General features: G+C 38.9%; 1 protein-coding gene across 1 annotated transcript; it reads right to left on the bottom strand.

The window, feature by feature from the left end:
• Positions 1–197: 197 nt before the first annotated feature.
• On the bottom strand, positions 198–23,170 carry LOC137201124 (myosin heavy chain, fast skeletal muscle-like). The gene is made up of 39 exons (XM_067616012.1): positions 21,151–23,170; positions 19,638–19,781; positions 19,389–19,545; positions 19,124–19,151; positions 18,697–18,808; positions 18,501–18,593; positions 17,730–17,793; positions 17,546–17,644; positions 16,753–16,856; positions 16,164–16,302; positions 15,962–16,080; positions 14,607–14,756; positions 14,327–14,497; positions 13,931–14,237; positions 13,685–13,770; positions 13,327–13,414; positions 13,085–13,202; positions 12,859–12,982; positions 12,605–12,741; positions 12,271–12,526; positions 11,937–12,179; positions 10,440–10,616; positions 10,210–10,355; positions 10,032–10,122; positions 9,556–9,945; positions 8,392–8,518; positions 8,192–8,310; positions 7,909–8,105; positions 7,567–7,750; positions 7,321–7,486; positions 7,119–7,243; positions 6,677–6,985; positions 5,289–5,492; positions 5,076–5,201; positions 4,817–4,987; positions 3,314–3,418; positions 3,088–3,183; positions 2,868–3,002; positions 198–1,287 (listed from the first exon to the last, which is right to left on the bottom strand). Exons 1-39 carry the CDS (start codon positions 21,352–21,354, stop codon positions 1,264–1,266), a joined length of 5,835 nt encoding a protein of 1,944 aa, XP_067472113.1. The 5' UTR covers positions 21,355–23,170; the 3' UTR covers positions 198–1,263.
• Positions 23,171–23,286: the final 116 nt, after the last annotated feature.

Genomic DNA, 23,286 nt, shown 5'->3' with positions numbered 1-23,286 from the left:
GATAAAGCTGAGCTGCTGACACAAATAAAGTGCTCCCAAGGGAACACTTCATGAACACTTTTTTCTGAAATTAAAAGTATTATAAAAACAAAAACAGGATTTTTAAGACTCTTTCTACTTTTATTCGAATACAAATACAAATAATTTTGCTGCCTCAACAAATACAGATATAAATACAAATACTGGACCCTCTGCAAATCCGTACTAGAGAGTTATATCAGTGACACCTTTATTTCTATTGATGTTTGATTGATGTTCAATATTAGTTGTACAAGTATTGATATAACAGATAAAAGTCAAGTCAATTTTTATTTATCATAAATTTGCCTCAGGAAGTTTTGATCCTCTTCCAGGATGCACAGATCGTTACAAAAGAAGAGCAAGAAAACAGGACAAATATTTAAACTTTAAATATTTATTACTGTTGTAATAAACAAAGACAACAAGAATATGCAGGAAACTAAACCATGAAAATGACGGAAACTACAGAAATGTGTCAATTTTGACTCGAACTGGGGAAATAAATTTCTGTGAAGAAACTGTAAAAGCAGTTTGACCAGAATGACCAAATGATCTATTATTGATTGATTATTGGTTATTGAACAGAAGAGACTGTCGGGCATCAATTAACCAATTAATCAGGTTTGCTGTTTAATAAATTGATTCATCACATAAATTCAGGAATATGTAACATATACACTATTAAATTTAAATAGAGCTGCAACTAATGATTATTTTCTTTATTAATCAATTCATTGTTTGGTCTATAAAATGTCAGAAAATGGTTAAAAACATGTTGGTCACTGTTTTCTTAAGCTGAAGGTGACGTCCTACCCAAAGATATTCAGTTAATGATCAGTGAGGACTAAAGAAACCATTTTCTTAAAAATGACTCAACAGTTGGCGATTATAATTTTCTGTTGAACAATCAATTACTTGAGTGATCATTGCAGCTCTAAGTTTAAATAATGTAGATTTTAAAACTAGATTTTGAAACTGGGAGCCTCAAGATCAGGAAATCTACCATTTATCTCATGTCTTAAAGGAGATTTATTGTCATTTGAATATTTGGAGACTTTTAGTGTTGTAGCTACAAAACACCAGCTGTGATGTTGTTTATGTTGTAGCTAATGTCAAAGATCCATCAGACTTACTTATTTAACACACTGTAATATTAATATAAACTACTGCTGTATATCTTATTTGTCTGTCATGCACATTTGCATCAGCTGGTGTTCAAACAGCAGGCGGGGTCTTGTTCAGCTACTCGCCTTGTCCCTCCTGTGCCTGGAAAACAAACACATCAAAAAAACCCAAAATTATTGTATATTAATACATAATTTTTACAAGGAGGCATCATTTCTAACACGAGTGTTAAAGGAGTACTCCACCAATTTAGCAATGCACTCCTATAACACTGTTGGACTCATGATGGACAGTCAACAAAAGAAAAAAAACAACAGAACCAGAGATATCGTCTTTTTTTATTACACTCATTCTTCTTCCTCATCAAAATGTGGCGCCTACATTACCCACAATGCAACTCGACCGCTGACAGAGGTGGTCAGAGATGCGGGTGGGTTATGCTTGTAGCAAAAATAAAATAAAAAATAGATAAATTATATAAATAATAAAAATACTTCAATAAAAATAATGAAAAAATGAAAAACTGATGATGTGATTAACTGTTGATGTGTTTTAGTGAGGTCAGTTTTTGTTTACTATAAACACAGAGGTCACCGGCATAAACGTTCATGATGCAGTTACCTGGTTTAAAATCTGATTTATTTATATATAATTATTAGTAGAGTCTCTATGTCTTTATTATTCAGAAATGTGACCAATAATTTGATATTTAGATTGAATCCTCCTCTCTAAACTCTCTCAGAGGTGCTAACATGCTACAGCTAATTGGTGCGCTGCCAAAACATTCCCGGGTGTAACTCGCGCTCTAGAATTATTGTTCCGCATGTCGGAGTAAGTGATTATTAAATTATTTTGACAGTAATTGTTTGAGTCATGGAGTGTATGCATGTCCAAGTGTTTTTTTTTAAAAGGTCAGAAAGAAACAACATAAACAAGATGCTTACTGAGCTGCAGTACTAGAGAAACAAATATGTAAAGTAAAAATGGCACTTTTTTAGTTGATTCATAATTTGCTGTATGCTTAAGAAATAAATCAAACTCTCTGTACTTTACTGAATCGCACAGCATCATTCTTTTGCATCGCATTAAATCGCACATATCATATCACATTGGTAGTTTCTTTATAACGATGGCCGAAGAGCAAAACCATCTGAAAAATGCACTTTTTTGAGAAAACTAAAAAAAACTTGTTTTCTTGCAGAATGCTATTTGTTAAGGATACCCAATACATAATACACTGTTTTTGGACTATATTATTATATTATGTATTAACAATACCGACTAGATATTAATGCCTCGCAAAGAGCAGATAGGAGCTTTTGCACTTGATGTAAGTTGGAAGAGGTTCTACAAAACAATGCTCTAAATTAAGTTAATAATTAAAATTAAATTGAAAATAAAATGAAGTTTGTTCTCAAGTAAAAAGATGTAGTAAATGTAATAGTTACTACATTGTAGTAAACTAGGGTCAGAATTCCTTAAATTCAGTGTATTTGCTTCCTCGTCCACTGGAAATGAATGTTCAGCCTTCCTTGTTCTCATCATCCAAAGTGAAATCCACCAATCAGAAAATTCTGCAGATACGAGGTTTTGCACTTTGGCCATCGACATGCATATCGTCTCAGCCTCAGTGATTGAGATGCACATACCGGGTAGAGATCCTCTTTTCAAAGGAGCAGCAAAGTATTTACAGTCTTTATAAAACACAGGACACTCAGTACCTTTGTGCCGATTTCACGGCTCTTGGCTCGCATCTTGTTGGCCAGCGATTCGGCCACATCGGCTCTCTCTTCAGCCTCTTCCAGCTCATGCTGAGCTTTTCTGAATCTGGCCATGTGCACGTTACACTGCTCCTCCTGGGGGATGAATAATGTTGAATGTATTAGTGACGGGACGCTGAATCACTGAGTAGGTTTTCGCTGATGTGTGTGAGTGACTCACAGCTTCCTCGGCGTTCCGTTTGTAGGCCTTCATTTTGATCTGGAGCTTGTCCACCAAATCCTGCAGTCGAGTTATGTTTTTCTTATCTTCCTCAGACTGAAAGAAATAAAACAAACCTCTCTCAGGGGAAGTGCTGGATGGGCTTCCAAATAATTCTCTCTATAACTCTCTAAGTTCATTTTAACAATTAAAATATAGTAGTGAGACAAAGATGTTGTAGATTTACCTGATAGGTTAACTCTTTGACCTTTCTCTCATATTTACGGACTCCTTTGATGGCCTCCGAAGAACGTTTTTGCTCACCTTCTAGTTCATTTTCCAGCTCACGGACCTAAAAGAGCAAGTTAGTTCAGATGTGAGATGTAAATAAGTACATTTACTCAAGTACTGTACATCAGTACAAATTTGAGGTACTTGTGCTTTACTTGAGTATTTCCATTTTATGCTACTTTACAGTTCACTTCATTTCAGAGGGTAATAGTGTACTTTCTACTCTACTACATTTATTTGGCAGCTTTTGTTACTTTTCAGATAAAAAATTTACATAAAATAATGTATTTTAATATTCTAACTGTTGTTTAAATTGTCTGCTCTTTTCTCTAAAAAAAATGTGCACTTAAAGCTGCATTAGTGTGTCAAAGGTGCTATATACATAAATGTATTATTATTATTATAGAAAAACAAGACACACTTATATAATATGATGCAGTGCTATTACCATTCATCTACCAAAAGCATGTAAAACTGGCTCCACATTGATGAACTATAACACTGAAATGCTCTCACATGTATTTGTTAGTGATAAAAAAAACCCCAATATAATATAGTGTAATAATATAACTCTCTAAAAGAAGTCAGTCTGCATAACGAGTACTTTTACTTTTGATACTTTATGTACATTTTGCTGATAATACTTCTGTATTTTTACTTTATTAGTAACATTTTGAATCCTTTGCTGAACTACTTAAGTACAAAAATATCTACTTCAGGGCTACAACTAACAGTTATTCACAATATCAAGTACCTTTTTTTATTCTACTATATTACCTGTTTTATACAGGTGTTTATATTTCTGCATATATATGTGTGGATGTAATATTACTTTTACTTACTTTTGATTCACATTATCACATGAAATTATTGCAGAAGTATTTTGAATTTAGAGCTTTTAATGGTGATCCAAATAAATAAATCAATTTGAGTAAACTGCTGATTATATTCTTGATTAATCATTTTTGTCGATGAAATGTCAGAAATTAGTGAAAAATGATGGTTATAATTTTCCAGAGACGAAGTTGTCAAACGTCTTGTTTTGTCTGACCAACTGTCTAAAACCCAGATATTCAGTTTATTTTGTGTATATGACAAAAAAAGCTTAAAATCTCCACATTTGAGAAGCTGAAACCTGTAAATATTTGGTATTTTTGCTTCAAAAATGACTAAAACAATGATTCGATTATCAAAATAGTTGCTGATTTTCTGTTGATTGCCTGATCATAAAAGAACCTAAACTAACACATTTTCCATAAATTTACGAAGAAAACAAACAAATACAAACACACAGATTCAAACAGGACATGCAGTAATACAAAATAAACAAAATTAGTAACAAAGTTTTATGCATAAAATTGTGTGTTGTGATTTAATTATAGTAGATGCTCATTATACAAGTTGCACATCTGACATGCAGATGATTGATGTGCACATCCGTTCGTTGTGATATTCGTACCCGGGCCTCCAGTTTCTGAAGCTGTTTCTTTCCGCCCTTCATGGCCAAGTTTTCAGCCTCATCTAAGCGGTGCTGCAGATCTTTCACTGTGACCTCCAGGTTCTTCCTCATCCTCTCCAGGTGAGCGCTGGTGTCCTGCTCCTTCCTCAGCTCTTCGGCCATCATGGCAGCCTGCAAGTGCCACAATAGGAAGAGTTGATTTCTTTTTAATTTAATGAAGTCAGTCTTAACCCAAATAACCCGTTTAAGAGAACTTTACATCAGTAATGGCTTTCTTGGCTTTCTCCTCTGCGTTCCTGGCCTCTTGAACAGCTTCCTCTATTTCAGTGTGAAGCTGAGTAACGTCTGCATCGAGCTTCTTCTTGGTGTTCAAAAGACTGGTGTTCTGCCAAACATGAAGCAGATTTTAGACATAATTATATTTAAATAATACAATTCAAAAGGGTTCGTTTAATACTGGTAAACAACCTACCTGAGAATGAAGAAGTCCTGCGCGCTCACTGGTATCAATCAGTTCCTGTTCAGCGATTTTGCGGCTCCGCTCCGTCTGCTCCACAACCGCTCGAAGCTCCTCGATCTCAGCCTGCATCAAGGTGGTTCTGCGCTCCATCATGGTCACCTGCTCTTTCATATCGTCCTGCCCTCTGACAGAGTCATCCAGGTGGATTTGGGCATCCTGACAATGCAAATGCAGTAGCCTCTTAACATCTACCCCTTTTTTTAAAAAAAAATTCACAAATAGAAAAGCTTATAACAGATAACTGTAAGGCCAAAATGCATGTATTAGGTTTCATTCCTGGAAACGTACTTGTTTAGCATGTGGCTAAAACACAAACAAAATTACATTAGCTCAAATGTGGCTCAAAAAAGTGTTTTTGGTAATGAGTCATATTTGAATAACAATAACTAGGACACACTTTATGCCAGAACTACGCAAATCACTACATACCTTCTACTTCTTGTCAGCCACACCTGCATAAAATTCCAGACCTTTAGGCCTAATTTAAGGTAGCAAGTTTTTAGTTTGTGGTGTGAATGGTGTCCCCGAACCACTCCAAAACATCTCCAAGTGGCCAAATTGTGCCAGTTGCTTTGACTCAAAACTGCGAGATGCTAAGCTGCTTACAACTGGCTTAAGTGGGTCACCGAAATGTGGTTTGTATAGTAAAGGTATCCACATAGACCTTTTGTAGTGACAAAACCTTTCATATTGCTTGTCAATTCAACGTTTCATTCGTAAGAGAAAGAATGTTTTAAAGGATAAGGCTTTCTGGTCGGCAGAGTCAAACCAGCAATGATTTATCTACTTACAAGTATTGTGTGTGTATCCAAAGCCTGATATATCTTAATCCTCTGTGCTGTAGACCTCTGTTGTTGTCCAAAAATGATTAAAAACACATAAGTGAGCCACACCGCTGCACTGGGTGACATGTTCCTTTACTACGAATATTGTGGTCACATTAGTTTGTTTAGAAACGGCTCCAAAGACTAATAACAGCGTTCACGTTTTCAGTCTCCGGAGAGTAGTTCAGTGTAAGGCAGACGCCATTGAGCATGTCTGGGACATGGTTCTGTTTACAGTTTCATTAGCTTGTTGTGCTACAAATCACAACTTCTTGACCTTGATATGTAACACACAGAACTACTCTCTGGAGACTCAAAACGTGATCACTGTTCCTTCATTATGAAGGCTACAGTAGTTTGTTTAGAAATGGCTCCATTGTTGACAATAAGAAAAATATAGGACATTGCCAGCGTTATTCTTTAATTATTCTTTCAGAAGTTACATAGTCTTGCTTAAACCTATTACTCTCTGTTAATGGTATGAAAAGTGGACATCAATGCTAAAAGTTGTTGTACCTTGAGTTGCCCCTGAACATTCCTCAGTTGTTTCTGAGCCTCGGCTGCCTGCCTGTTCGCATGGCTCAGCTGAATCTCCATCTCGTTGAGGTCTCCCTCCATTTTTTTCTTGATCCTCAGGGCGTCGTTTCTGCTCCGGACCTCGGCGTCCAGAGTGGCCTGCATGGACTCGACCACTCTCTGGTTGTTCCTCTTCAGCTGGTCCATCTCTTCGTCTTTCTCCGCCACCTTTCGGTCCACTTCGGCTTTCACCTGGTTCAGCTCCATTTGCACATGCAGGAACTTAGACTCATCATGTTCCAGGGAGGCCTTAAAAAACATTTAAACATCTGTGATTACTCTCACCATACATCTACAGTGTGTTACAATAATCTGTCCTTTTTCTATGTGAAAACAACACACATGCTGTGTTTTAAATGAACACCTCGGCTACCAGTTATACCTCAGCTTCTTCCAGCGCAGTTTGCATGTCATATTTCTCCGTCTCCACCTGCTTCTTGAATTTCTCCAGTTCATGGATCGTCTTCCCAACCTCCCCAATCTGTTCTGTCAGGTCAGCGATCTCCTCTGCGTTTTGAAAGGAAAAATGAATTACAGAGAGGTTTTTGAAATAATCTACCTCAAAAGTTGCTCCTCACACTTACGTTGCAGGTTTTTATTTTCCCTTTTCATCGTCTCCAGGTGTTCAAGGGCTTCCTCATAGGAGTTCTTCAGTTTGAAAAGCTCAGTGCTCAGAGATCGAGATTCTTTCTGAGTGCCTTCGAGCTCTGCCTGAGTCTCCTCATACTTCTGCTTCCACTCGGCTAGGATCTGAATTCATTAAAACATTAGTCTGTAATAATTACTGATGTGCTATAAAGCTATGAGATGTACTTCAAACCAAAAAATACCTTGTCAAAGTTTCTCTGTTTCTTGTCAAGCGTAGCTGCTAAGCTGTTGGACCTCTCCACATCAACCATGAGATCCTCCATCTCGTTTTGAAGTCGCTGTTTAGTTTTCTCCAGTGAGGCACACTTTGAATTCACCGCTTCGATTTGTTCTTCGGCCTCTTGGAGACGCTGGGCGAGCTTCTTCCTGTGAACAGTGAACCAATATTAGCAACAGATTTTGTAGGTGTTGCCCCAGAAACACAGAGAACATCAGCAACATAGTCAGCGAAATGGTCCTTTAAGAAATAAACTGTAAATCCAGGATTAGTCTGATCTATTGATCTAATCCTGGTATGTATTTACTTTGCTTCTTCAAGCTCCTCTGTGCGCTGGATGGCATCGGTCTCATATTTGTTCCTCCAGAGAGCCACCTCAGTGTTGGCTTTCGACAAATTGCGCTGCAGCTCGGCTTTGGCCTCCTGCTCCTCCTCGTACTGCTCACGAAGGAGATCGCAGTCGTGACGAGCTGACTGCAAACTGTGAGCCAGGGCGTTCTTAGCCTACGCAGGAATACAACAATACGGAACATCATCATCAAAGTAAAACAGGAAAAGTATCTGTGTTTGCAAACGTGACCTTTGACTACCTTTGCTTCCTCCTCGACCAGTCTTTTCAGGTCATCAACTTGTGACGTGAATCCCTGCTTTCCTCTGGTCAGCTGGGAAATGAGACTCTCTCTCTCTTCCATTTGTCGAGAAAGTTCGCCTACAACAAGCAAAACAGGAAAACATTTTAAATTAAAGGCTGTAATTTCACAAATTGTAATAAAAGGAGGAACGGACTTACCATTCTCAGTTTGAAAACGGGCCCTCTGATTGGTGAGATCTGCCATATGTCGCATGTTTTCATCATTCTTGGTCTTCAGCTCTATAAGCTGATCCTCAAGTGAGCGACACGTCTTCTCCAGATTGACCTATAAAGTGAAGCTAACACAAATTAGACCTTCAACCAGTTAAACGCACAATATGTCATTTCTGCCACTGGGGGTCTCTCAATCAAAACAATAACAAAAGACAGAGTGGCAGAAACTTGTAAAGAGTCAGCGCAGAGCACGGTTCAAGACCACCTCACCGTTTTTATTTTATTTTTGATTTTAACCCAAACCATGATCTTTTGCTAACCCTAACCAGGTGGTTTTTGTGCCTAAACCTAACCAGACCTTAACCACCACATTGTCACACCATAAAATATAATTATTTTTTAACAGTGACTGACATGATACTGCACGTTGAAAAATGTCGCTAAAGGGGTACCCCGTGCTTTAAAACGTGACGCCAGGGGGTCCTGACCAAGTGTAGATATTTGACGAGTTGGGAGTGAGAACATGTTGGATGACGGTGTGATGTAGCATGGGATCATGGAAGCTGTTGTCTTCATTGTTAAACAACCAGCTTCTCTGGGACAGGATTACTCCGACTCTCCAAAAAAAAAAAACAGATCCAGTAAAGGTAAAAACAGTGAGTAAACAGTTTCATGTTAAAAATCTGTGTTTCTCCGATGCTGTTTGGCAGAAAGAGGATATCAGGGTGGGGGGGCTGCTAGCCGAGCTGCTGCTAACGTTTGCTCAGCTTGTTTCTCTGATAACTTAAGATCCAGACGTCAAATGACTAAAATCCTTCATCCAGTTAAAAACAACCAAGATCTAAAAGGTTTATCATAAAAATGTGGCTTAAAACTGAATAAAAGTCAATTTATTATCTTGTATGCGTATACTCTTTGGTAGAGGAGGTATGATGCCATTGACGGACGACCAAATGAAACGGACCGTTACCTTGATTAAAATTACAGATTTCTCTGGGTCTGAAAATTGTTGGAAACATTTGGGATAATGTAAGTACACAAAATATATAACATAGGTCAAGTTGTTTTTAGACATTTTAATGTAGAATAGTCACATATTATAGCTTCAAGTGAGTTCTGGATTCACTTATGATCAAATACATTTCTCACCTTAGCTTTTGCAACAGTTTCCATGTTGCTGGCCAAATCATCAATTTCCATCTTCAATTCGTTCTTTTCCTTCTCAAGTTTCTGCTTGATTCTTTGGAGGTTGTCAATCTGATCTCCCAGCTCGGCTATGCTGTCCGCCTGCTTTTTGCGCAGTGCGGCGGTCGTGGCCTCGTGGTGCAGGGTGGACTCCTCCAGGTCACGTCGCAGTTTGAGGAACTCAGCCTCCCGCTTCTTGTTCATCTCAATCTGAGCGGCGGTGGCTCCTCCGGCCTCGTCCAGCCTCTCGCTGATCTCCTCGATCTCCCTGGTGAGGTCAGACCTCTGCTTCTCTATCTTTGCCCGGACCGCTCGTTCAGCCTCAACTTCTTCTTCTAGTTCTTCAATGCGAGCCTTAAAACAGAAAATGATAAACCGTCATTGAGGGGGGAATTGGTTGTTATCAGTGTGATTAATGTATTAAATGTAAGCTTTATTACATTGAGCTCTTTCAGCTTCTTTTGCAGCTGGTTGTTTATTGATTGCTCATCTGAGATTTTGCTGAGCAGCTGGTTGTTTTCAAATTCTTTTCTGTGAGAACAAGAAGATAAATGTCGTCAATTTAAATCCCAAGACTTAATTCCTTCATACATACACACAATCAGTGTATTGACTTACTTCTTAATTTTCTCCTCAGATTGTTGTTTGTCATTTTCCAGATCCATTAGGGATTCTTGCGTAAGTTTCAGATCACCTTCAAGCTTCCTTTTGGCTCTTTCAAGGTCCATGCGGATCTTCTTTTCTTGCTCCAGTGAACCTTCGAGCTTTAAAGCAAGTTGCATAAATTTAATTAGGTTGTTTAGTAACGTTGGTGTTTGCGTGTATTATTGTCTACAGACTTAACTCACGTCATCCACTTGCTGTTCAAGCTTCGATTTTGCTTTTGTCAGAGAGTTGACTTTGTCTTCCTCAACTTGCAGATCATCCAGTGTCTGTTGATGGGCCTCTTGAAGGGCTTTCTTCTCTTTGGTCAGTTTGGCAATGTTTTCATCCTGACCAGACAGCTCCTCCATAAGATTTTTAACCTGAAACAGGAAGTATGCATATGCACCATTACGAATAAAAACACTAAACACTAAAAAGAGCAAGGCTGTACTCAATCTTCAATTTTGTTATTTAAATAGTTTAAAATGTTTAAAGTTTTGTCAGAAGTTTTTAATCTGCATCTGGACATGGTGATACACATCATTCTGTCGATCATGTTTAGAATATTAGAATGAAATGTGCAAAACTTTCAAACATGTCAGACTCACGACCCACTGAGTGTTGGCCATGTAAAATAATCATGTTGGAGCAGCAACACCTTTAGGTGAAATGCCATCTAATTATCAAACCTGCATTTAGTCCGGTTAAAAAGTGCTCTGGTTGTTTTTCCCCCTTGGTTTGATTCATTTGGGCAGATCTGAACACAGCAATCATACTCAGGTGTGGACCAAAACACCCTTTAGAGGAAGCGAGACTGGTCGCTACAAAATTCTGGAGCAGTTTGTTTGTGGAATGTTTGTTGATCCGACCCAACTATAAGGCATACTCTGCAAGTTTGAGCTAAATGGCTTCTGTAGCCAGGTGCATTTTGCATACTGAGATGCTGATGAACTAGCTAGCTAGCAGCTAGCATTGAGGTCTGACCTGGACTAACAATGTAGTATGATGTTCTCTTGATATTTGGACACATAGGACCTTTTCTTTACTTTTTCTTTTTTACTTTTCCCAGACAGATTTGACCAATGAGCAGAATGAACGTTCTCAGGTGCCTTTTAGTGATGCATTTTGATTTGCTTTAATTCATTCTGTGTGAAAAGAAACCAAACCAAGAGGAAAAAGTAATCTCATCCATTGATTTCCAAACAAACTATGGTTTGTAAAAAACCTAAATACAGTTGCAAATGTATGATGCATTTAAGAGTTATGGCAATTTATGTAAAATAGGCCACACCTACAACAACTTGGCAACCAATTATAGGAAAGGAGAAAACATTTTTCATGATTGTCCAAACATGGTATGTACCAAATTACCAGTAGGTGCAGACTGGAAGAAAAAAAAACAAATGTTTTAAAATCTGGCTGAAATGGGCATGACCTACACTGAGATAGGACGGTAGGAAATTTTCTTATATAACTTGTAACTTGCAGTTCAGGAGTTATGACTGCAAATTGCTGCATAAATGGACACATGGTGACGCTCTCTGCATCAAAAACTAATCTTTTCCTTTGTGGCCCACTGACTTATTTTCTGCCAAATTGAATTAAAATGTAAAGTAGTTGTTGAGATGTCCAAGCAAGCAAAGGGATCACAACGTCCTTGACACAAGCACCAATCAGACAGTCCAGGTGAAATAACGCACCTTATTTTCTGTGGCATGTTTCTCCTTCTCAACTTTAGCCAAGGTAATCTCCAGGTCATCTATGTCTTTCTTAAGCTCAGAGCATTCGTCTTCGAGCTTCCGCTTCTTGGCGGTCAACTCGGCATTCATTTCCTCCTCGTCTTCCAGTCTTTCGGTCACCTCTTTGAGTTTGGCCTCAAGCTGGATTTTGCTTTTGATCAAGCCCTCACATCTTTCCTCTGCATCGCAAAGATTTTCTGAGTCCTTAGAAGAATAGGGAGATGAAACTTATGTTTGATCATTCAGACAGTGTTTCACATAAGATCAATGTCTTTCAGATATGATGAATACTCACAGACTGTACTTGCAGGAGGAGGTTATTTTTCTCCTGCAGCAAAGAAACCATTTTCTCCTCAAGCTCTTTTCTCTTGCTCTCTGACTTTGCCAGATCCTCCTTACATTTCACAAAGTCCTCTTTCATGGTTGCCATCTCCTTTTCGGTTTCTGCACTCTTGAGGAGTGGCTTGATTTTGAAGAAGAGCTTCATCCATGGCCAGTGTTTGACATTCATGAATGAACGCAAGTTGTATTGCAGGATCCAGACACAATCTCTGTAAGATATACAGCAACAATTCTTAGTCTGTGCAGTGTTTTTGTAGTTTCCATGATGACCTTGGTGCTGACCTTACTTTTGTGCAATTAAATTGGAGAATTCTTTTCTCATGAGATAACCACGACACAGGGCTTGAGTCTGCGTCACAAGAGAAACCAGTTTTTCGTCTCGCAGCTCCTCCAGAGTACCGAGTAAGCCAGCTTTGAAGAAGACCTGCAACAATACAGTGTAGTCATGCTGAATCTAGTGCATTACAATGAATCAATTAAGTTGGTTGTAAAGGCTCAAGTCTATTCTAAACTTTACCCTGCAATCCATTTGGACACATACCTTTGTAGACCCAAATCGGTACTGTGTGTGATCAACGTCAATCGAACCAAGAAGCTTCTCAGAGGCTTTCTTTCCATCTATGAACTGTCCCTCTGGGATGGCACTGGCATTTAGGATTTTGTATCTGTTCAGATTTGGATAAAAAAAAGATCATCACCAACTATCACCAAGGAATAATTTAGTTTTAGTTGTCTTTATCAAGTGTGTTAAGTAAGGAATCAATGACCTCTGCTTGAAGTCAGCGTAAAGAATCCTGCTGGGGAATCCCTTCCTGCAGATCCTGATTCCCTCCAGAACACCGTTACAGCGAAGCTGGTGGATGACCAAGTGATTGTCCATGATTCCTGCGGAGAGGCGGACAGAAAATGACTGGCAACTGAGACTAGGAGCATATTTCAACACCATAATTTTGTGCTTTTGTATTTCAAGTTGGGAGTATTTGGTGCTGAAGTATTTGTAAATCTGTACCTGGTGTTTTAACCTCATTTGGAATCAGGCAACGCACAAAGTGAGGATGTGTGCTCCTCAAGTTGGTCATTAGTTTCCCAAGATTTTCCTACAAAAGTACAGTTGTCATTACACCTTCTTTTGAGGACATCAAACACTGAGAATAAAATTTGAAATAATTTATCACAAATAAAAAACAATTAGTGCTTCTTGCCCTGAATTGGCCCTGCAGGGTAGAGATGAGATTATAACTACATGCAGATCATGCCTCCTTAAAGTGCAACAGTCTAACCAACCATTACCTATTAATTAACGGAGTTTGGGGGGTCAATGCAGGGCAAGAAAGTAATCTCTACATAGATTATCATCATTTCTGTACCCTGAAAACTGCAGACACCGTCTGAAAGGAGCCACCCTTCTTCTTTCCCCCTTTCTTGCCTCCTTTGCCAGCATCACCACCTGATTCTACACAACAAAAACATGAGTTGAGAGCGCAAATTTGTATTTTCAATCAATCAGTTCAATCATTTTTTATTTATATAGCACCAAATCACAACAAAAGTCATCTTAGGGCACTTTTCAGGGCTTTGATATGAATTATTTCAACGCTTTATGAATGTCGTACCTTCAGCACCAGAAAATGAGGCATACAAGAAAGCCAGCAGTTTCATTGATGACTTCTGGTAAAGCTGCACCACAGACTCATTCAGGGGGTCTTTATTCTTATCCAGCCAGCCGGTGATGTTGTAGTCCACGGTGCCGGCATAGTGCACCAAGGTGAAGTGAGCCTCAGGCTTGCCTTTGACAACCTTGGGCTTTTGGAAAGCGTTTGTTTTTCCAAGATGCTGGTCGTAGAGTTTGTTCTTAAAAGAGGTGTCTGAGGCCTTGGGGAACATACACTCCTCTTCAAGGATGGAGAAGATGCCCATTGGCTGTTGAATGTTTTACAAGCACATATGAGATATGATGATGTCTAAAATGAGGTGCGATATTCACTTTGTGTGCAGCAGACTTATCCTACCTTTTCAATAAGCTCAATGCAAGCTGCCAGGTCCATACCAAAGTCAATGAACTCCCAGTCTATCCCTTCTTTCTTGTATTCTTCTTGCTCCAGCACAAACATGTGGTGGTTAAAAAACTGTTGCAGCTTCTCATTGGTGAAATTAATGCAGAGTTGCTCCATGCTGTTGAACTGTGACAAGAACTCAGTATTAACTTATACCATAAAATTATATGTTTTACTGATGGAAACACTATCACTATTAAAAGACCAAAAATGATCAATGAGTCCACATGCTCACATCAAATATTTCAAATCCAGCGATGTCCAAGACTCCAATGAAGAACTGCCTGGGCTGCTTCGTGTCCAGCATCTCATTGATTCGTATAACCATCCATAAGAACATCTTCTCATAAACAGACTTGGCCAGAGCGCTAACTGCATTGGCGACCTGATCAGGAGATTTTGAAGATACGTAAAGTCAAGAATTTGTTGTTTTGGAGTAATACTTAGCACAAAAAACATGTATTTTTTGCAAACAGGCATCTTATAATTTATATCTTGGCCACGAGATAAAAGAAGTTTCTGACTGGCTGATAAAAATTCTATATCAAGGTGTTATTAACACAATATTCAGTAAAAACTGAAGCCTAACAGGAGCATCAATTACACATTTGCATTACTTCTCCAAATTTCCTCTGGTAACAAGTCAGAATATACTGTAAATACAATAATGCAACACAAAAATTAGACACCGGATTTGTCTACAAGAAAATAATACACGAGGTGGAGGCAAACTGATGCTAAGCAGAGTAGCATTTCTTCAAATCGCCGAGACTATTACTTTTAATATTGGAACACCTTGTTGTTCGCTCCTATGTGCTGCTGCTTACTGCAGTGGCAGAGCAGAGAGTAAATTAACACATTTACACAGACAGTGAAAGCAGAGATGTTTAGGTTAACTACGGTCGACAGTTGAAGCAAGTCTGTGTGAATGTGGAAGTTATTCAGTCAAACATGAGTCTGAAATTGGTTATGACACTGAGTTGAGGAAAAAATGTAAAAGTTTTTACAAATTTATTAAAAATCGGAAACACATGATAATGTAAAAGTTAAATTTTGTCCAGGAAACATAACGCTAGCACCAAGCTAGCAAGAAATATGTGGAATAGCAACTATTGCTCAGTCTTTAGTGGTGCCTGGTTGACATGCAGCTCAGGATCCGATTGAAACTTGAGGATTTAATGATTTATGAAAGTAAAATATATTTTATGGAACTTGCAGCTTTTACGTTTTTTTCCAAATTTGACGTGTACTGCTGAAGCAGCCAATAACAGCCCAGAAAAGATGTCTAGCCGTCTATTAAAACTTTCATACATTTCATTTCATTTCATTAAAAAGTTTTTTAGATTATAACCTTCATTTTAATGGTATATGATGGCTATATTTCCAACATATAACCACTTTTATGGGATCTCCTGGAGGGATGTCTTAACAAAGAGTGAGATCCTTTTAAATACATTACTAGTTATATGCAGGTTTACAAGTGAGGCGCTAATGGCAGCGCGTCTTCTTCCACCTACAACCCAGATTCGTCTATATAAATAGACCTTGTCATGCATTATCACTTGCTCAATCTCGGAGCTGTCACAGTACCTGTGGGACCGTCTGGCCCTTGGTGACATACTCGTTCCCCACTTTCACTCTGGGGTAGCAGAGGCCTTTCAACAAGTCAGCAGAGTTCAGCGCCATGAGGAAAGCGACTTTGTCTGCCACTGAGAGATAAAATGAAATGTTTTGTTAATATTACCTTCATGTCTTTACTGATAACAGAAAGACTAAAAGTGCAGCGCCTCACCCTCTGTGCCGTCGGGCTCTGCCTGCTCCTCCCGCTGCTTCTGCTTGAATTTCATGTTCCCATAATGCATCACAGCGCCGGTCAACTTGTAGATGGACAACTTTTCTTCGTTGGTGAAGCCCAAGACATCAGTTGCAGTCTATCACATTTAAAAATCAGTCAGTAAAGTTTTTTTTTATTAGGTTTATTTTTTAATTTATGATTTTTTTTAAATTTCCTAAGACTCACTAGTTTTTAACCATTCCTCATTACTGCTCCTTTACTGTTGTTATGTTCTGTCTTTCACCTATTTGGTCTTGTCTCGCTAATAATAGGGAAAAGTCTTGTTCCCTGTTTGAACATGAATGTTATAAATGAATCCTTGACAAAAATAGGGAGACTTAAAATTAGAATGTGTCTCAAAATCTGAATTTGTTCACTACAACCTTCTTTTTTTTTATATCTCTATTGTTGTTTCATACATGCCCATTTAATAAAAGTATTACATTAAAACTCAACCCTTTAAAATAATATGATAAACAATCACTTAGTGGAAACCAATAAAATGCATGTGTGTAACACTGAAAGGGCCTGACAAGAGATAACTCACGTCTGTGGCCACCAGCTCTTCTTTGTCGTCGATGCTGGCCACAGTGATCTGCCCCTGACTCACCATGGGGAAGTCATATGGGTTTGTTGTTATGAGCAGCATTTCTGCAGATAGAAACACATAGGATTACTTTTATTCTTCACATCTAGTCTTACAAATATCTCACTCTGAAAGATATACTGCAGGGTACAAATCCCAAATCCCTTAACTGCATCCACAATTCCCTCACTTGTGTCTTTTCTTTGCATCTCGGCTTTTACAGTTTTGTTGATGCATTTATTTTGCAGCGGACTGCATTTGTTGATATTCTGATTGTAAATTCATTATTTAATAATCTAGGATCAGAATGTCTTCTATACTGTAGAGATATTTTTTATTAGTTCAAATGGTTTAGGGAAAGTGGAAGTTATGTAAATATAACTCACATCAAACTATAGTTTCTACCCGACACACTGAGATTTTTCAGCCTTGCGTGGGTCTCCTCCACCTCCTCTCTAACTATAAATATTAGCAAATATTCTGATTAAAATGAGAAATAACAGCTCACAAAAAGAAAAGTCTTGTTCTTCATGAATATTTGCAAGCATACAGTTAACACAGTTATAAAACATAAAACAGAGCAGTCTGATAAGCTACAGCATCAAATCACAGATGTTCAATGGTGTCAGTCTGTTAAAACACTTCCGCAAAGGCTGGTTTTTGTCCTTCATGGCAGACACGAATGATTTCTGGGTCAAACGAGGAGTGAGAAAAGATCAAACGAGGGAATTGAGACATCATTTCCTCACCATACCTATAAGCTCTGGCTTGTGGCCGGTCATGATCTGATAGAAGATGTGGTAGCTCCTCTCTTCAGACAACTGGAACGTCACTCTTGACTTCTCCAGCAGATCTACACGGGATAACACGTCAGGTAAAGATTAGCTGTTGCAAGTATAAATATATTGGAGATTATTCATTTTGAAAGACAAACTTACAAGTTTCAATATCAGCAGAAGCTAATTTCCCTGATGTTCCAAAGTGGATTCTGATGAATTTACCCTGTGAAATATAAGAACCTCTGTGAAATCAGGCACAAAAAATCATGAATGTTGATAATACATATCAGGAGAATGAAGAAGGCAAGATTACATTTCTTGGATCATTTTGTGTGTCAATAATCTCCTTATGAGAGCTCATACCAAGCAGCAGCTACCACGACTGGAGGCTTGTAACCAATGGTTACATTATACCCATGGATGTATAAAGAGAACTGGATACAGTTGCTCAGTGGCGCATGAAGCAATAAAAAATGAACTTCCTGGTATGAAAGTACCCAGATCTTCCGCATTGTGCGGCCCATAGAGCATGCGCACTAGCGACTTTCGCTGGCCGAGTCTAGCTGGTTTAGCCCTCCGGCTAACTTGAATGGGGATAAAACAATTCAATCATGCGGCTCTTCTAGGCTTTTGAAATGTGATCGGACGAAACGGATTTAATTCTGATGGTGAGACAAGTCATTTTGCAGGGTTATGACGCTCAGAAAAATGTATCCGCTGATTTACAGATGTCTCTTTCACAATGTAAGTCTATGGGAAACAGTCTTTTTGGGCCAGTGTGCATCACGTGACGTTATAAGTACACGGTTTGGCTGCTATGTCAAATTTGCTTCAAAGCCTGGCGCTCTTCCTGTATCCAGTTCTCTTTATACATCTATGATTAAACCTCGCTATGTCCATCTTTATATACAGGGTATGGTTCATACTTACAAATCGTGAGGAATTGTCATTCCTCACAGTCTTGGCATTCCCGAAAGCCTCCAGCAAAGGGTTCGCTGAAATGATTTGATCTTCCAGTGTCCCCTGGAAAACACAACCAGCAATCATCAGAACTCCATGAAGTTTATTTTCAGTCTTGTGTCTTGTTGAGGGATTATGAACTAGATTTCCGTCATGTTTCCAGTACCTGCATTTTGCCAGGTGTGTGATCTTTTTTGTCGCCACCAGCCACTGCGATTGTCGCAAAGTACTGGATGACACGCTTGGTGTTGACAGTCTTCCCTGCACCGGATTCTCCACTGTGGACACAGAACAGAAGACACCTGCATGCAACTAAAAAACATACCGACTGAATTATCATGAAACATTTTTTTAGTTTAGGGCTGCAAATCTGATGAGTATTTTGACAATTAATTGTTTAAAAAAACCTAAAGATAATCTGTTTACTGTAATCAATGACAAAGAAAAGCATTAAATCATCACATTTGAGCAGCTGAAACCAGCAAGCATTTGCTTAAAAGATTACTGAATCTGCAAAATAATTGCCCATTAATTTCTTGTCAATCGACCAATCGATTAATCAACTAATCGTTGCAACTCTACAACAGACTCACGTAATCAGGACAGATTGGTTCTCACGATCTGTTGGAGACATGGAGATATGAGAAAGCTTCAGTGACAGTTTTATCTCAGTTAAATGTCAAATAAAAATGGAAATAAAAAGGGTGACTTTAAAAATAAGGGTTGATCGGTAGTCAAATGGGAACTGAAGTTGCCAATAGACTATACAGACAAGTATAATGATTATGTGACACGCATAAAGATGAATAACATTTTTTAGAGTCACCAGTCATCAAAACACTCCTTTCTCTCTCTAACCTGTGAGCATATTTTGATATGCATTATCAGAGACAGAGAAAATATGCGGCGGGGCCTCCATGCGCTTCTTCCCTCTGTAGGCCGCCACCACCTGCATGTCGTACACCGGCAGCCACTTGTAGGGGTTTACGGTGACACAGAAGAGCCCGGAGTAGGTCTGCAGACGAGAATTCATGTGAGACATAAGAGATAAGAGAATCAGTCAGACAAATGAGATGAAAAAGGCCCCGTTCTCGCCGGCATACTTACATAAATCATCCACGCTGCATAACGATCTTTGAGGTTAAACAGCACAGAAGGCTCGTTGAGGTGGGTCATCATGGCCATGTCCTCAATCTTGTCGTACTTTGGGGGATTCATAGGATGGCAATCTTCGTCCTTGACTGTTACAGTCTGGAAAAAAATAAATTGAGAAGAGAAAAGAAGAGGATTTTATTGATTGGTGAAAATAGAATGTCCCCTGCTGCTTGAACGAATAGGATTCAGCAAAGAGAAAAGAAAAATAGCACACAAGAACAACTTAAAATGAAAGAATAAATATGAATTATAATGTGTAATAATTTAAACAAATCACATAGCCTTTACTGATCAGTTTTAAAGCACACTGTAGTGTTTTTGATTGTGTTTTCTCACCTTCCAGGCAGCCACCTGTTACACTCCATTGCAGTAAAGTATGCTTTTATTGCTCTCAAATAGTTTTGCATAATGCAGTTATAAGTGGAAATTGAGTCCATGAGCTATAAAACAATAAAAGTAGACACGTAAACAAATAGCTGCCTCTAGATTCCGACATCTAGAACGCGACACTTGATGGATAACGCTTCATTTTGTGTAATTTGCAGGTGTTTACCAGAAGGTTACGGTGGCCCTGAGGTGCAAAACATAACAGCATTTCACAAAACACAACATTTTACAAAACACAGTGACATTTCAGTGTGTAGTTTTGTGTGTCAAACTACATGTTAGCATATTAGGTTGCTTCTTAAACTCTATAATGAGCACATTTCTCTAGTCTTGCAATACCAGACAATCAAAGATCTCCCTGCCTACCGATCGTTTAGGGATTTCTAATTGTACTGTAGTTGCTTGAACGGCAGCAAGTACAGCAGCTAACAAATCTACGGCCTTTACATTTTGTCAAGGACCGCCTTACTGAAAATGATGCTCTCCCCCCGCCCCCCATTCTTCTCCACAGTGAACTGCATGTCACCGCCCCAATATGAAGGGCCGCCCTAAAGACTTTGGATTCGTTCTGCAATACAGATTGTTTTTTTTTAAACTCTCTTCTTGTTTCCACCCAGTTTTAACAGCGAAAGCCAGGAGATTGTCCTCAGTCTCTAGTTGAGTGAAGTGTTTAGAGACTGACTTGTGAGTCTAACATTTCCCATATATGACCAAATTACATCTCTTTCAAAGAAATGTCCTAAGAATTTACATAGCAGCCATTTTTAAAAAATTATTGTAGCAACCTAATATACTAATATATCGTTTGACACACAAAACTACACACTGAAACTAAATATTTTCTGTCAATTAAAGAATTTATTAAGAACTTTTGCAAATTAACAACTATGTATGAACCCAAATATGATTGGGCACAACCAAGTAAACCAGCTTCACACTTATTTTTGTTTTTTCTTTGAATTTGTCCTAAAAATTAACCATTAAATACCTGCAAATTACTCTGCTTTATTACTGCTTGATGCCTGATTTGTGGTAAAATGGATGAATCAGTGATACTGTACTTGGTAAACGGATTCACCTCCCCAGCTTCGGTCTTCACGGTGACTTGGCCACCTTCTCTCTGCTGGATGACACCTTTGATGTACAGCTCCCTGGTATCAGGCACAAAGCAGGCTGTTCTGGCGTCGAACGGCCGGTTCTGAGCCTCGACTCGCTCCTTCTCGGGTTTACGGAGAAAGATTGACGCCGGCCCGTACTGGGCCATCTCGGCATCAGAGCTCATATTGATTCCTCAAGACAAACAAGAAAGAAAATAAAGCACATCTTCTTTCAAAACTCAAAAGATTTTCATCGAAATTGAGGATATTTGTGTGACTTACTTACAGGGTTTGCACACCTCAGTAGTTTGAATCAAATGCACAGCTGTTGACAGATGCCTGTGTTAGAAGGGTAAGTGTTTGCTCCTACCAGTGGTCAGGCCTCTAAGTGAACACCAGCAGGAGGTTGAAGCTCCTTTTATCAAGATGAATGTGCTGACGAAGCAAACAGGATGCTCCCAACTCGGCAAAGTCACTCTGTTCAAATGTCAATCAAGACGCATTATCGATTTCTACCCAACACTTAAATATGGCACAGGATCTTCTAGTGGTAATAGGAATATGTCAGCAGCAACAGGTGATGATCCTCACGCACTATTTTTACATGCCTTCCATACCGTCAAGCACTGTCATTAGCTACTGAACGTTTATGCTGTGTTTGCTGCTCAGACGGCCCAGGAATCGCCTAATCGGTGTGTTTAGTGTAATAATATTTATTCAGAGAGGGATTGTCATTGTGTTAGTTTATGAAAATGAACCGTACGTAACTCTTAGTGTCTCTGTGATGCATCATGACCTTCATGTTCATCCTGGACCACCTGCTCATTCACCTTCAAAGCCCCTCTCTTGGATTTACTGGCCTTAACTCTGGACAGATGTCAGGACAATGTCAACATTTTGTTTTTGGGATTGTGTCAGGAGAAAATGGTCATTATCATTGTTTTGATACGTCCATATGTACATCTGTTGGGGTCTAAACCAGTCATACATGCATGCACAGTTTAGAACCATAACATTATTATAAAGTTAACCTTTGAGAAAAGGGATATTCACAGACATCCATCTGCAGCAGTGACATTAAATGGCATCAAAAAGAAGCCTGCAGTTGATTTTTACACTGTTTCCAGGCACATATTTATCATTACCAAAGCTTTCTCTGACACAACATGTAACTGTTAATCTGGAAGGAAGTTTGACATTCTGCAGGGAGACGACATACAGCAGCAACACCTGCATCCAGCCAAACGGTCAATGCAAAAATAGATTCGGGAAGCCCCTCATGTTGAGTCGAAGATTTAACAATTACTGCATTTGCTGATGTGAAACTTTTACAGGAATCCTTCAACACTCATGGAAATGTTGCGTGAAAAGATCCGTATCACTCTCTCGTCTGCACGTTATGTGTGGAGAAGCTTCTCAAATCAGATTTGAAAAAAGCTGGAATGACTCGACGGGATTAATCGTCTAATCGTTGCAGCTGCTTATCATCTGTTAACTGCTTTTTTTTTATAATGTTATGTGCATGTTATTCAGCCTTCTTAGAGATTTACCTCGAAAAGGTTGAATGCCTGCAACATATCTCGCCTTTTTCCTGGATGCTGGTCCATGCCAAGGTTAGTGCTAGCCAGCCACCTTGAGGGAAGTTCTCTGGTTTGTCTGCTTTGTTTACAAGTTAACACATAATGATGTTCAGCGTGTGCTATACTTAAGGCTGTGTGAGCATCACAAGTGGGTGGAAACACATGACGACCGCTTCGTACCACATTTAGAATAAGCATGGGAGAGTGTCTGAAACTTAAGCTCTCATCATATTAGGGGGAGTAGTGCACCGAGGCAAGTGTGAACAGCAGCTTGTCAGCTTGAAAATACATCACATCATCTGTTAATATGCAGCAGTGAAGAAGATTGTGTGTTTATAGGCTCTGTAACGAGGAGAAATTACAACAAGTTACTAAATCAGTGCTTGAAATCCTGTTTTGATGAGAGGAAATATGTTGTGCTCAGTGTTGATGTGACATATAATATGTAGTTGTGCTTGGTTAGAGTTGAGAACTGTACAGTTTACCTGCAGGAAATTTAATGAAATATTTTGGTCATCCTGTGTTTCAGAGTTTTTG

Source organism: Thunnus thynnus, chromosome 17, assembly GCF_963924715.1.
Source record: "Thunnus thynnus chromosome 17, fThuThy2.1, whole genome shotgun sequence".
In the NCBI taxonomy this organism is placed as follows: domain Eukaryota; kingdom Metazoa; phylum Chordata; class Actinopteri; order Scombriformes; family Scombridae; genus Thunnus; species Thunnus thynnus.
Note: the sequence above shows the minus strand (reverse complement) of the source record. Positions and strands in the feature narration are given on the sequence as shown.

What these genes read in the sequence shown, in the direction of transcription:
- LOC137201124 (XM_067616012.1), bottom strand. Translation starts at nt 21,354, where the DNA reads ATGAGCTCTGATGCCGAGATGGCCCAGTACGGGCCGGCGTCAATCTTT. An exon ending in TCTGAGGAGAAAATTAAGAA is followed by an intron (nt 10,123 to 10,209) that starts GTAAGTCAATAC and finishes TTGTTCTCACAG; the next exon opens with AAAAGAATTTGAAAACAACC. An exon ending in CCAAGAAAGCCATTACTGAT is followed by an intron (nt 4,988 to 5,075) that starts GTAAAGTTCTCT and finishes TGGCACTTGCAG; the next exon opens with GCTGCCATGATGGCCGAAGA.